We start from the raw sequence: 12,237 nt of genomic DNA, 5'->3' as shown, positions 1-12,237 counted from the left end.
TTTGTTCACATATTTACATTGTATCCGCTTGGCAGGGGCTAAACACACACAAATATCTTGCCAATCACATGCACAAAGTGGCAACATAGAACGAACATGTTAAAATTGCATAGAATCACATTTAATTCTGCGTCCAAAGTCCGGAGCCAGCTAGGCCTTGCTCATACAGATAGCCCCCACAAACCTCAGTCCAAATATCAAATATATTTAGTGTTTGTCAAAATGTAAAAAAAAAAAATATATATATATATACATATATATATATATATATATATATATATATATATATATATATATAGATATACACGGGGGGACAGACATCTCACTCGCTCATTCACACCTAGGGACAATTTGGACTGGCCAATTCACCTGAAATGCATGTTTTTGGAATGTGGGAGGAAACCGGAGTGCCCGGAGGAAACCCACGCAAGCAGTGGGAGAATATACAAACTCCGCACAGGAAGTCTGGAGCTGGATTTGAACCCACGCAGGAGGTTCCCATGACTTGCCGCGCATATATATATATATATATATATATATATATATATATATATATATGTATACCGTATTTTCCGCACTATAAGGCACGATGTGTTAAGAATAGACATTTAAGCCTTTATTTTTTTTTAAAGCTGACCATGCGCCTTATAATACAGTGCGCCTTATTTATTGATCAATATTAGTTCGCAAAGTCTTGCAACTAACTTGCAGCCGCCAACTAGTTTTCCCCCGAACATCAAGTAGTCCGCGGTGTATGCTGAGATTTATTTACCGGCGTTTCATTGGCTAACCAATGTGTCAATCGTCATTTGAATCGATCACTATTGGCCAAAGTTATTCGGAGGTCAAGGGGCGGATCCTTTTTATCATTTACAGGCTAGCATTGGCTTAAACGGCAAAACAAAGCCTGCAATTGGCCAAAAAAGATGCGTCAATCATCAGTTGAATCGATCACTATTGGCTAAAGTTATTCGGAGGTCAAGAGGCGGATCCTTTTTATCATTTACAGGCTGGCATTGGCTTTCACGGCTGAACAAAGCCTGCATTTGGCCGAAAAAGATGAATTTGTATAGCACGTGGCTGACGGCATACAGAAAGCATTTTTTACTATACTGTATTTGTAAATATTTTATTCTGGATTTACTACATTCACGGATATAAGAGGACCACGGCTGCACATTATCATGAACACAACGACTTCGGTGAGCTACTCCGGCTATATATCTTGTTTCAGACTGAACTAGATTTTTCTGTGATAAGCGGTGCAGATAATGGATGGAATAGAGTGTCTATTTTTAAATTAAACTCAATTCCAAGTGTTTATTGTCATATGCACAGTAAAGTTGCGAGTGAAAAAGAAAAATAAACTAGGGAATGGTTGGCATTTCTTGAATCCCAAGACTTTAACCTTCTGAATGATGGAACGATGCATTTGAGTGACATCGTACGGACACAGCATCCGCACGTGTTCTCGACACGTATTTGCGTCTTTGCAAGCTTTGGGAATATTAAGGGGGTAATAAGTTGGACTGAACTATCTGACTGTTTTGTCCACGTTCCCATTGTAGCGCCTTATAATCGGGTGCGTCTTATGTATCTCAAAAATAGGACCAAAAACTATTTTTTCGGGGTGCACCCTATAACCCGGTGCGCCTTATAGTGCGGAAAATACGGTATATATAAATACAGTGCATCCGGAAAGTATGCACAACGCTTCACTTTTTCCACATTTTGTTATGTTACAGCCTCATTCCAAATTGTATTAATTTAATCTCTTATCTAAAAATTCTACACAAAACTTTTTTTTAAAACTTGTTTTGAATTTTTTAAAAATAGAAATCTCAGAAATCACATTTACATAAGTATTCACAGCCTTTGCCATGAAGCTCAAAATTGAGCTCAGGTGCATCTTTTTTCGACTGATCATCCTTGAGATCTTTCTACAGCTTAATTGGAGTCCACCTGCAGTAAATTCAGTTGATTGGACATGATTTGGAAAGGCACACACCTGTCTATATAAGGTCCCACAGTTGAGTGTGCATGTCAGAGCACAAACACCAAGCATGAAGTCAAAAGAACTGTCTGTAGACCTGCGAGACAGGATTGTCCTGAGGCACAAATCTGGGGAGGGATACAAAAAAAATTCTGATGCTTTGAAGGTCCCAATGAGCACAGTGGCCTCCATTTTTTGTAAATGAAAGACATTTGGAACCACCAGGACTCTTCCTAGAGCTGGCCGGCCTTTCTAAACTGAGCGATCGGGGAAGAAGGGCCTTAGTCAGGGAGGTGACCAAGAACCCGATGGTCACTCTGTCAGAGCTCCAGCGTTCCTCTGTGGAGAGAGGAGAGCCTTCCAGATGGACAACCATCTCTGCAGCAATCCACCAATCAGGCCTGTATGGTAGAGTTGCCAGACGAAAGCCACTCTTTAGTAAAAGAAACATGGAAGCCCGTCTGGAATTTGCCAAAAAGCACCTGAATGACTCTCGGACCATGGGAAACAAAATTGTCTGGTCTGATGAGACAAAGATTGAACTCTTTGGTGTGAATGCCAGGCGCCATGTTTGGAGGAAACCAGGCACCGCTCATCACCAGGCCAATACCATCCCTACAGTGAAGCATGGTGGTGGCAGCATCATGCTGTGGGGATGTTTTTCAGCAGCAGGAACTGGCAGACTAGTCAGGGTAGAAGGAAAAATGAATGCATATAGAGATATTCTGGATGAAAACCTGCTCCAGAGCGCTCTTGACCTCAGGCTGGGGCGAAGGTTCATTTTTCAGCAGGACAACGACCCAAAGCACACAGCCAAGATCTCAAAAGATTGGCTTCAGAACCACTCCGTGAATGTCCTGGAGTGGCCCAGCCAGAGTCCAGACTTGAATCCGATCGAACATCTCTGGAGAGATCTGATAATGGCTGTGCACAAACGTCTCCCATCCAACCTGACTGAGCTTGAGACTGTATTTGCTGCCAAAGGTGGATCAACAAAGTATTAAGCAAAGGCTGTGAATACTTATGTAAATATGATTTCTTAGTTTTTCTATTTTTAATAAATTCAAAAAAAAACTTTTTCACATTGTCATAATGGAGTATTTTGTGTAGAATTTTGAGATAAGAGATTAAATTAATACAATTTGGAATGAGGCTGTAACATAACAAAATGTGGAAAAAGTGAAGCACTGTGAATACTTTCCGGATGCACTGTACATATATGCTTTATATATATAAAGCACGGTGGGGCAGTGGTTAGCGCATGTGCGGCACAGTTCAAGTCATGGGAACCTCCTGCGTGGGTTCAAATCCAGCTCCAGACTTCCTGTGCGGAGTTTGTATGTTCTCCCCCTGCTTGCGTGGGTTTCCTCTGGGGACTCCGTTTTCCTCCCACATTCCAAAAACATGCATTTCATGTGAATTGGTCCAAATTGTCCCTAGGTGTGAAAAGAGCGAGTGAGATGTCTGTCCCCGTGTGCCCTGCGATTGGCTGGCAACCAGTTCAGGGTGACCCCTGCCCACTGCCCGGAGATGGCTGGGATGGGCTCCAGCCCCCCCGCGACCCTAATGAGGATAAGCGGTACGGCTAATGAGATGAGATGAGATATATATATATATATATATATATATATATATATATATATATATATACAAATATAATTTGTATTATTTTTTTAGACCCGCGAAGCTCTGAACCCGCGAACGTCAAACCGCGAGTAGTAGTAAGTAAGAAGCGAGGTCCCACTGTACTCTAATCAAATCGAGTTTGGTTGTGTTGATGGTGTCGTCGTCGTTAAGTCACTCAAGGCGCATAAGGTAATCCATAGTAGCGCCAGACTCGCTCGTGGGAGGCTCCGTAGTTCTCCGAAGGAGAGGGGGCTGCAACTGTCCTGTGCCGCCAGGCCTGACGGGGTGCGACCCAAGCAAACCAAGCAGACGAAGCCTCTAAAGTCCTTAGTACGTTCGGACAGGGCGGTGCATGATTTATGGAAGCCCCTTGGGCAGATAGCACAGGTGATTGGGGTGTGGTCGGAGTGAATGGTTCGAAAGCACCACTGGCATTTGGACTGGAGGCCAGGATTGCTCTCGAAGTCGCCCGCCCTAAGAAGAACAGAGAGAGGAGAGTAGAAGAGAGAGAAAGAGAGGGACAGATAGAAAGAGAGAAAGACAGACAGAGTAAAACGCAAAAAGGGGGAAAAGAGAGTGAGAGAGGTGGGGAGAGAGTAGGAAAGAGAGGGATAGAGAAAATGAGAGACAAGAGTGTAAAGGGGGAAGAGAGAAAAGGAGAGACAAAGAAGGAGAGAGGACCAAGAAAGAAAGAAAGAGCGAGTCTGAGTGGACTGAGTTGGATTCGTAAGGCTCCCCCTGGAGAGAGCCCTTCGCAGGACACCACGGGAAGGTTCCTAGTCTTTGTCCTCTGTTGATGGTGTTGCACACGTTAGGTGCTAGTTTCCGCCTTTTTCGCGCTGGAGAATTTTATATCAAAACAATAGGGATGCCATTTTCAATGCAAGTGACTGACCCGTACAGTGTTCTAACTAAAACTGGATAGTCTTTACTTCGAAACACAAATGTAATATTTATAAATGAGAACACTATATTTTTCCCCTGAGATAGTTCATAGATTTTGTTTAATAATTGTATATTGCGTTCCTTTATATGGTTCCGCCCATTTATTCAGACCTACTTGGACTCGCTTATACAACCCCAACGTTCGACGAACTCCATTCGGTATTTTGACTTCGAGAGAAGTGAAAACACTTTTACAATTAAAAGGTTTGTATTGTCTTAACATTTAACAAGAAACAATGTGATTAAAAATAAAATATTATACTTAACGGGGGCAGCACGGCGGCGCAGTGGTTAGCGCTTGTGCGGCACAGTTCATGTCATGGGAACCTGTTGTGGGTTCAAATCCAGCTCCAGACTTCCTGTGCGGAGTTTGTATGTTCTCCCCGTGCTTGCGTGGGTTTCCTCCGGGCACTCCGGTTTCCTCCCACGTTCCAAAAACATGCATTTCAGGTGAATTGGCCGGTCCAAATTGTCCCTAGGTGTGAATGAGCGAATGAGTTGTCTGTCCCTGTGTGCCCTGCGATTGGCTGGCAACCAGTTCAGGGTGTCCCCTGCCCACTGCCCGGAGATGGCTGGGATGGGCTCCAGCCCCCCCGCGACCCTGATGAGGATAAGCGGTACGGCTGATGAGATGGGAGAGATGAGATACTTAACGGTATTTATGCAAAGTTAACGGTTTAAATCAATGATCGTTTTGTAAGGGGTTAGCTCGAGTTTTAAGCTAACCCCTTAAAAAACGGTCGTTGATTTAAACCGTTAACTATGGAATTGAGCTAACCCCTTACAAAATGGTCGTTGATTTAAACTGTTAACTATAATATATAACGTTAAAACTAGTCCACATTACGACAAGAGCCTGTACTAATCTAAGCGACCAGGATTACATGTTACACAGTTTCTCTCTTTGTTCAGCATGAATATAAATTCATATACAGTATCCAGACATGCATATTCTGATTTTGCAAAACATCAGGACTCCATGCAAAACGCAGGGGGCTACACCAGCAAGGGGAAAAAAAGAGACGCCTTGAGTTTGGCATCACAGAGAAAGAAGATGAGGGGGATTTTGACTCCAGCACTTTCACTGTCATTGTCTCCCCAATCTGAAGTAGCACCATCAGCAGCCCAGAAAGTGAAGGGGACCCCCAAGTCATAACCAGCACTCCAGCAAAACAAGCTGATGCTTAGTTTCCGCCTTTTTCGCGCTGGATAATTCCATATCAAAAAAATAGGGATGCCATTTACAATGCAAGTGGCTGACCCGTACAGTGTCCTAACTAAAACTGGATAGTCTTTACTTCGAAACACAAATTTAATATTTATAAATGAGAACACTATATTTTTTCCCTGAGATAGTTCATAGATTTTGTTTAATAATTGTATATTGCGTTCCTTTATATGGTTCCGCCCATTTATTCGGAAATACTTGGACTCGCTCACACTACCTCAACGTTCGACGAACTCCATTCGGTATTTTGACTTGGAGAGAAGTGAAAATACTTTTACAATTAAAAGGTTTGTATTGTCTTAACATTTAACAAGAAACAATGTGATTAAAAGTAAAATATGATTCTTAACGGTATTTATGCGTAGTTAACGGTTTAAATCAATGACCATTTTGTAAGGGGTGAGCTCAAGTTTTAAGCTAACCCCTTAATAAACGGTCGTTGATTTAAACCGTTAACTATGGAATTGAGCTAACCCCTTACAAAATGGTCGTTGATTTAAACTGTTAACTATAATATATAACGTTAAAACTAGTCAACATTACGACAAGAGCCCTGTACTAATCTAAGCGACCAGGATTACATGTTACACAGTTTCTCTCTTTGTTCAGCATGAACATAAATTCATATACAGTATCCACACATGCATATCCTGCTTTTGCAAAACATCAGGACTCCACGCAAAACGCAGGGGGCTACACCGGCAAGGGGAAAAAAAGAGACGCCTTGAGTTTGGCGCCACAGAGAAAAGATGAGGGGGATTTTGACTCCAGCATTTTCACTTTCATTGTCTCCCCAAGCTGCAGTAGCACCATCAGCAGCCCAGAAAGTGAAGGGGACCCCCAAGTCATAACCAGCACTCCAGCAAAACAAGCTGATGCTCTCTGTAATTTTATAAAACAAAATGTAGCATTCACAATGGAGTAGACCCATTCATTGAAATTACACAAAATACAAGATAAATCAGCACTGCACATAGTTCTACTTCTTTTAGGAGGGCACAGACAACATCTCCAGCTTTTATTGAAATTTTCAACTGGTGGGCTGAACAGAAACAAGAAAAAGCAGAAAAGGACAAGGCCAGGCACCACAAAACTCTCATAAATACTATTGTTTTACAGGGGGGTGAAAATGTTGACCTTGTAATGTTTGCCTTTTCCTGTTTCTAATCAAGTAATATTAATGAATGTCTTCATTAGCTGTAGTGGACATTTTGTCTTTGTTCCAGTAGAAACAATAGCATGAATAACATTAGCAAGAAGCAAATAATTTTGACCTCAACTGTGTTGTGATATTTTCTTTTACCTTTTTAGAATGTAGGCAGGACAGCCGCATGGCCATATCGCAATACCAAACAGAACAGAGCTGATGTGGCACAACTTCTTGACCTTGAGTTTGAGGGGAAGAGGGCCTTCATTGATTCGGACACAATAAGGGAACAAGACAGACCGGCAAAAATATTGAAGGCATATCCATGCTTTCGAGATATTGATCATGTAAGTATGATCACAATTCACACTTTGATTCAGTTGAACAGTGAAATTGTTCTTTTGAACATTGGGTGCATACTGCTTTGATACATTAAATAGCTGTTTCAGACCCCATTTCCATGCAGGAAAACCTTTCATGTATTTTCTCTGAAAAATGAAAATGAGCAATCTGGTTTTATTTCTGCATGTAGACAGGGAAAACAGCATTTATGCATTGTGGTGTGATTTTTCCTTCTTTAGAATATCTGATAGTCCATCTGTTTCGCATGTTATTTGCAACACACCTGTCTATTAGCGTTTTATCATCAGTGTGAATAGAATTATTTTCACAAATGGAGGAGGGGAAGGGGAACATAGTTTTTCAGAATACCTCTCTACATATAATTGTTGTTTTCAAGTGATGCTTTAACTACTATGTGTTGGATATTTCCATACAACACTTCTTTGTGTCTTCCCCACCAAAGGTTCTTGATGAACTAAGACGAATAATAGACAACAACAACTCCAACTACGTGCAAGAGCTGAGGGAGCGGTGGCTCGAATTCAAATCTAGATTATGCCTCTATGGGGTTTACAAGAGGGCAATGAAACCTCCAATGTCACTTTCAGCTGGTAAGAACAGCCAACATAATACCAATAGAATCTGTATCCTTGTTTGTTTCTGTATACTGAGAGACAAATATTTGATTTGATTTTTTTTTTTTTTAGAAGAGCAAGCAATAAACCTCTTGACCATGCTGCTCATTCATGTTCTTCTGGTAAGTCACAAACTTTTACATAAGTGCATACTAAACTTTCTCAAATATGGCTGCTCCTTTTGTTGGTCCTCTATTCTGTTCATACTAAATTGTCATGTTTAGTCGGGGAATGGAGGGATGTGATTGCTGTCCTACTGATGTTGTGTTTTTCTGTTAAGCCCACAGAGGACCCCGAGACGTTCCTGAACAGAAGGCCACTCACCACACCACTCCTTTTGGTGGATGAAAATCTCGACTCCTTTCTCTGCCTTGGAACCGAAGCAATCCCATCACCCAAAAGGTACCTAGGGGATGCAGTATTCTACATAATTGCATACTATTATGTATTAAATATGACCTACCCTAAATGTGTGGCCTCTGTTCTTTCCCTTCTACAAACTGAGGTCCTGGGGGACTCAATCCATGACAAAGATGCCACACCAGCTTTCAAACGAGCAAGAAGTGATTGGATGGCCTTTTTTGCATAACTTTGTATAATGCTGCCTCCCCTCGGGAACACACCCACACACCCATCCATGGACGTACTTTGAGAACTTTTTCTGTTATAAACATTTGTGACCCCTTACGCTTTGGCCTCTCAGTCTCCCTGTAAGTGTGTGTTTTAATTGCCTTGTTTTGAGTTTAAGCATTGATTTAAAAAAAACAACCCAACTGATGTTCTTAAAATTAGACAAAAAAGAATGTTTGCAGTTCTCTTTTAGAAATTGGTAACTTGCACTCTATATTCTGTAGGCAAAAAAATGTGTTGTCTGTTTGACAGTTCACTGATACATGTGTAAGTGATAACTTTGATTTAGATTCAGATTCAGATCTACTTTATTGTCATTCTAGTACACGTGTATACAGAACGAAATGTCGATGCATCTGACCCCCACAGATTTACAGTTCGCCAACAAACGTTTCAAGATCTTGTCAAGAAAATGAGTATTTTTGTTACTGGTATGTCAATTGTGTTTTGTGATAATGACAAAGGTTTGTGGTTTGCCAATAAAATGGTAATTTTCACATTAAAACTATTTTTGCATTTGTATAGTATATCGAAACGTAGAGAATTTCTTGAAACAAGACTTCCTCGCCTAAGATTTTTATTACTTATTACAAGCAAATGTATCTTGTTTTTGACCCATTTTCTAATTTATTTTCAACTTAATACAAGAATATTGATCTTGTTGTAACCTTCATGCTAACTACTTTTGAGCAATCCTGGCTTAAACCCAGTTTGTTTCTAAACAATAATTCTCCAAAACAAGCACAAATATCTTAAAATGAGACAAAAAAAAAACTTGACAAGTACACTTAATAGTATTACTGCATATAATAACATTTTTAGGTATCTTATTTTCTTTTTTTTTTTTTCTTGTTTCAAGAAAACTTTATGAGTCGGATTTTCTTGCTGCACTGGCAGATAATTTTGCTTGAAACAAGTAAATTTCCTGCAATAGTGGCTAGATTTTCTTGTTTTTTTAGAGGCAGTTTTTGCAGTGTTGACGAGTTATGTTAATGGGTAACTGCTAAAGAGTGATTCTAACGGCTAAATGCTAACTTCATGCAAAAAGATTTTGGTAATGGCAATATTGTAACGAATTAATATTTAAAAATTATGCTAATGGCCTCATTTGATGAGTTATGTTAACGGATACATGCTAAAAAGTGATGCTAAAGGCTAAATGCTAACTTCTTCATGCTGCAAAATTATTCTAATGCTAACATGCTAACGACTCAGCAAATTGAATGGGCTCAATGCATTCCGGATGGGCCAATTAAAATCGAACGGCCCATTCTATTTGAACATGTATATTTCAAAAGTTTTTAAAGTGTAATAACAGTGTTATTACTATGGTTTTTACCATGAATGTGTTTTTTAGACCTCCACAAGGCATATCCTTGTTGCTAACGGTTGTGGGCCCATCTCAAATGAACTTGCCAGTAGCGGTGTGGGGGGGCAGAGTCCCCCCACATAACCAAGTAAAAAATAACAGAAACATCTCTCTGAGCTAAAAACTTTATGCTAACTCATAATGCTAACAACCGGGGTTATATATACATACCGGGATCATCTTCCAGATCAATCACAACTCTTACAATTGCCGCGGGAATTGTCTAGTTGTGTAATTGTAATCCTGTGCAGTCCTTGTCATGATTGCCGAAGTGAAGACACCTGTGGCAATCGTTTGGCACGCCGGAGCGCGCTCTCTAATTTGCCGACGTTCACTTCTTAACCAGTCAGCGTCCAGACAAGGACGTCCGATTGTACTCCTGTGTTCCTGTGTGTTTCGCCAGATTAGCAAGTACCAAAGACTACTCTCCTGTTTTGATTCCTGCCTTCGGTTCCGACCTGTTTCTGCCCCATGTTTACGAGCTACTCTCCTGCCCTGGCCATCGACCTCCCCGCTAAGACGTATTGATTCTGCCTACCTGTCACGGGACTGCCGTCCGTCCAATCGCTGCGAGCCTTCAGCTCCCGCTAAGAGAAGTGCGACTTCCACATCACGAAGCGACCTGCTCCCCACAATCAACGATCACTGGATCGTGGGTGCCAGCTTACATCTCTTTTCAAATAAAACTTAGAAACTAACGCAATTGGGTTCCCGTCTCCGTTCCTGGTTCCTGACAGTCCTTTGAGACATTTTTGTGATTAAGGGCTTTATAAATGAATCTGACTTGACTCGACAAGGCTTAAAACACACTTATATTATAAATTATAAGAATGACCTATATACCATTTTGACAGTATCTGTGTACTGTTTGTTAATGCTACATCCATTGCAACCCGGTCAACCTTTTTATTTTAAATTTTTATTCTTCATTATATATTGTACTTTTCTTTTTTTAAATAAAAAAAAATTAACGTGACAATTTGTTAATGCAACATCCATTACAGCCTCGTCATTCTGGAAGGGGGATTACCTCATTTGCGGTACCTTCTCAAGGTTTCTTCATTTTCCTCATGCTGAGATATTTGAGTTTTTCCTTGCCCTAATGGATGTTTAAATCAGATGGTGCAATGATAGTCTGTATTTTGCAATAGTCTGATCTCTGCAGCCCTTTGAGACTACTTATGATTAAGGGATATACAAAAAACATTACTTGGCCAGCCATCTCCGGGCAGTGGGCAGGAGACACCCTGAACTGGTTGCCAGCCAATCACAGGGCACACAGGGACAGACAACTCATTCGCTCATTCACACCTAGGGACAATTTGGACCGGCCAATTCACCTGAAATGCATGTTTGGGTGTAAATTACTGTTCGATTACATTCCCAACAAATACAAAGACTGAATGGTTTAAGTTGTATTACATTCCCAAAAAATGAAGACGAAGTGGTTTTGGTAAATCGAAATGACGGTTAAACCCGGAGCAGTCGAGGCGACGTAGGTACACCCCCATTTCATGTTTTCCCTTTATTTTTTAGATTTGTTGGGTTGGTGATCGTTTATATGTGATTTATTGATCGAATCATATGACAGATGTATCGCAAAATAGTCAGTAGAACAACGCAGACACATCTGGGTCATGCTCAGACCTGAGTCTCATAGGAGCAGTGTCATTTGGGTGCCCTAAGCACAAATGCTTTATGGTGCCCCCCATCACCACCACACAAAAAAATTGAAATTGAAGTTCTCAGTGCAATTTTTTTATTCACAAAACACCGCAACAAACACGAGAATTAAATGAGAAATGTTCCTTGTGTTTCTTTTGGATTAATAGGGTGAGGACGTTTTCATTTGTTATTTTTAAAATATTGTTTTAACATGCTTTGTATGTGATTTGTGTTAGTAATTTAGTGCTGTTAAAATAACGCCCAACTATCTGAGTTTGAGAGCTTTGTTTAGAAAAATGTGATTACCAAACTGTTTAATCTTTTTTTAAATTTCTGTTTTGTTTTTACAATTCGGTTGTATTCTTGCTTTAAAAAAAAAATCTAATACGCAGAATAGTTTTCATATTATAGGGCGGTCGCGTGAGACCCGCATCTAAGAGGCCAGTGCGCCGGAGCGGTCACATCTAATAGGCCATATGAGCCAGTGTTATGCCGAGAAATGCATCCCTGCCGAGATTTGCATCCTCTCGCTACCATATCCATTTTTACCTCGTTTTATCTCACTTTTATATCACTTTTCGGGAATGTAGTGGCGAATATATAACCAAAACCTCTTCGTCTTGCATTTGTTGGGAATGTAATACAACTTAAAGCATT

The 12,237-nt window shown here is 40.6% G+C and overlaps 1 protein-coding gene across 3 annotated transcripts in view; it reads left to right on the top strand.

Moving 5' to 3' along the window:
* Positions 1-10,493, top strand: part of LOC148354588 (uncharacterized) — a 51,812-nt gene extending 41,319 nt beyond the window's left edge. Inside the window, exons 3-7 of one of the 3 annotated variants that reach the window (XM_088349713.1) lie at positions 7,104-7,286; positions 7,745-7,892; positions 7,992-8,038; positions 8,197-8,318; positions 10,319-10,493. In XM_088349713.1, coding sequence (XP_088205839.1) covers positions 7,104-7,286; positions 7,745-7,892; positions 7,992-8,038; positions 8,197-8,318; positions 10,319-10,433 — 615 coding nt within the window. In that variant the 3' untranslated portion in view covers positions 10,434-10,493. Of the gene's footprint in view, positions 1-7,103; positions 7,287-7,744; positions 7,893-7,988; positions 8,039-8,196; positions 8,319-8,421; positions 9,052-10,318 lie in introns of those variants that run through there. The other 2 variants (XM_088349712.1, XM_088349714.1) reach the window with 2 other exon arrangements.
* The last annotated feature ends 1,744 nt before the right edge of the window (positions 10,494-12,237 follow it).

The sequence above is a fragment of the Urocampus carinirostris genome, chromosome 12, assembly GCF_059441175.1.
Source record: "Urocampus carinirostris isolate Australia breed hairy pipefish chromosome 12, RoL_Ucar_1.0, whole genome shotgun sequence".
NCBI lineage: Eukaryota > Metazoa > Chordata > Actinopteri > Syngnathiformes > Syngnathidae > Urocampus > Urocampus carinirostris.
The sequence above is the reverse complement of the archived record's forward strand: the minus strand, read 5'-3'. Positions and strand labels throughout refer to the sequence as shown.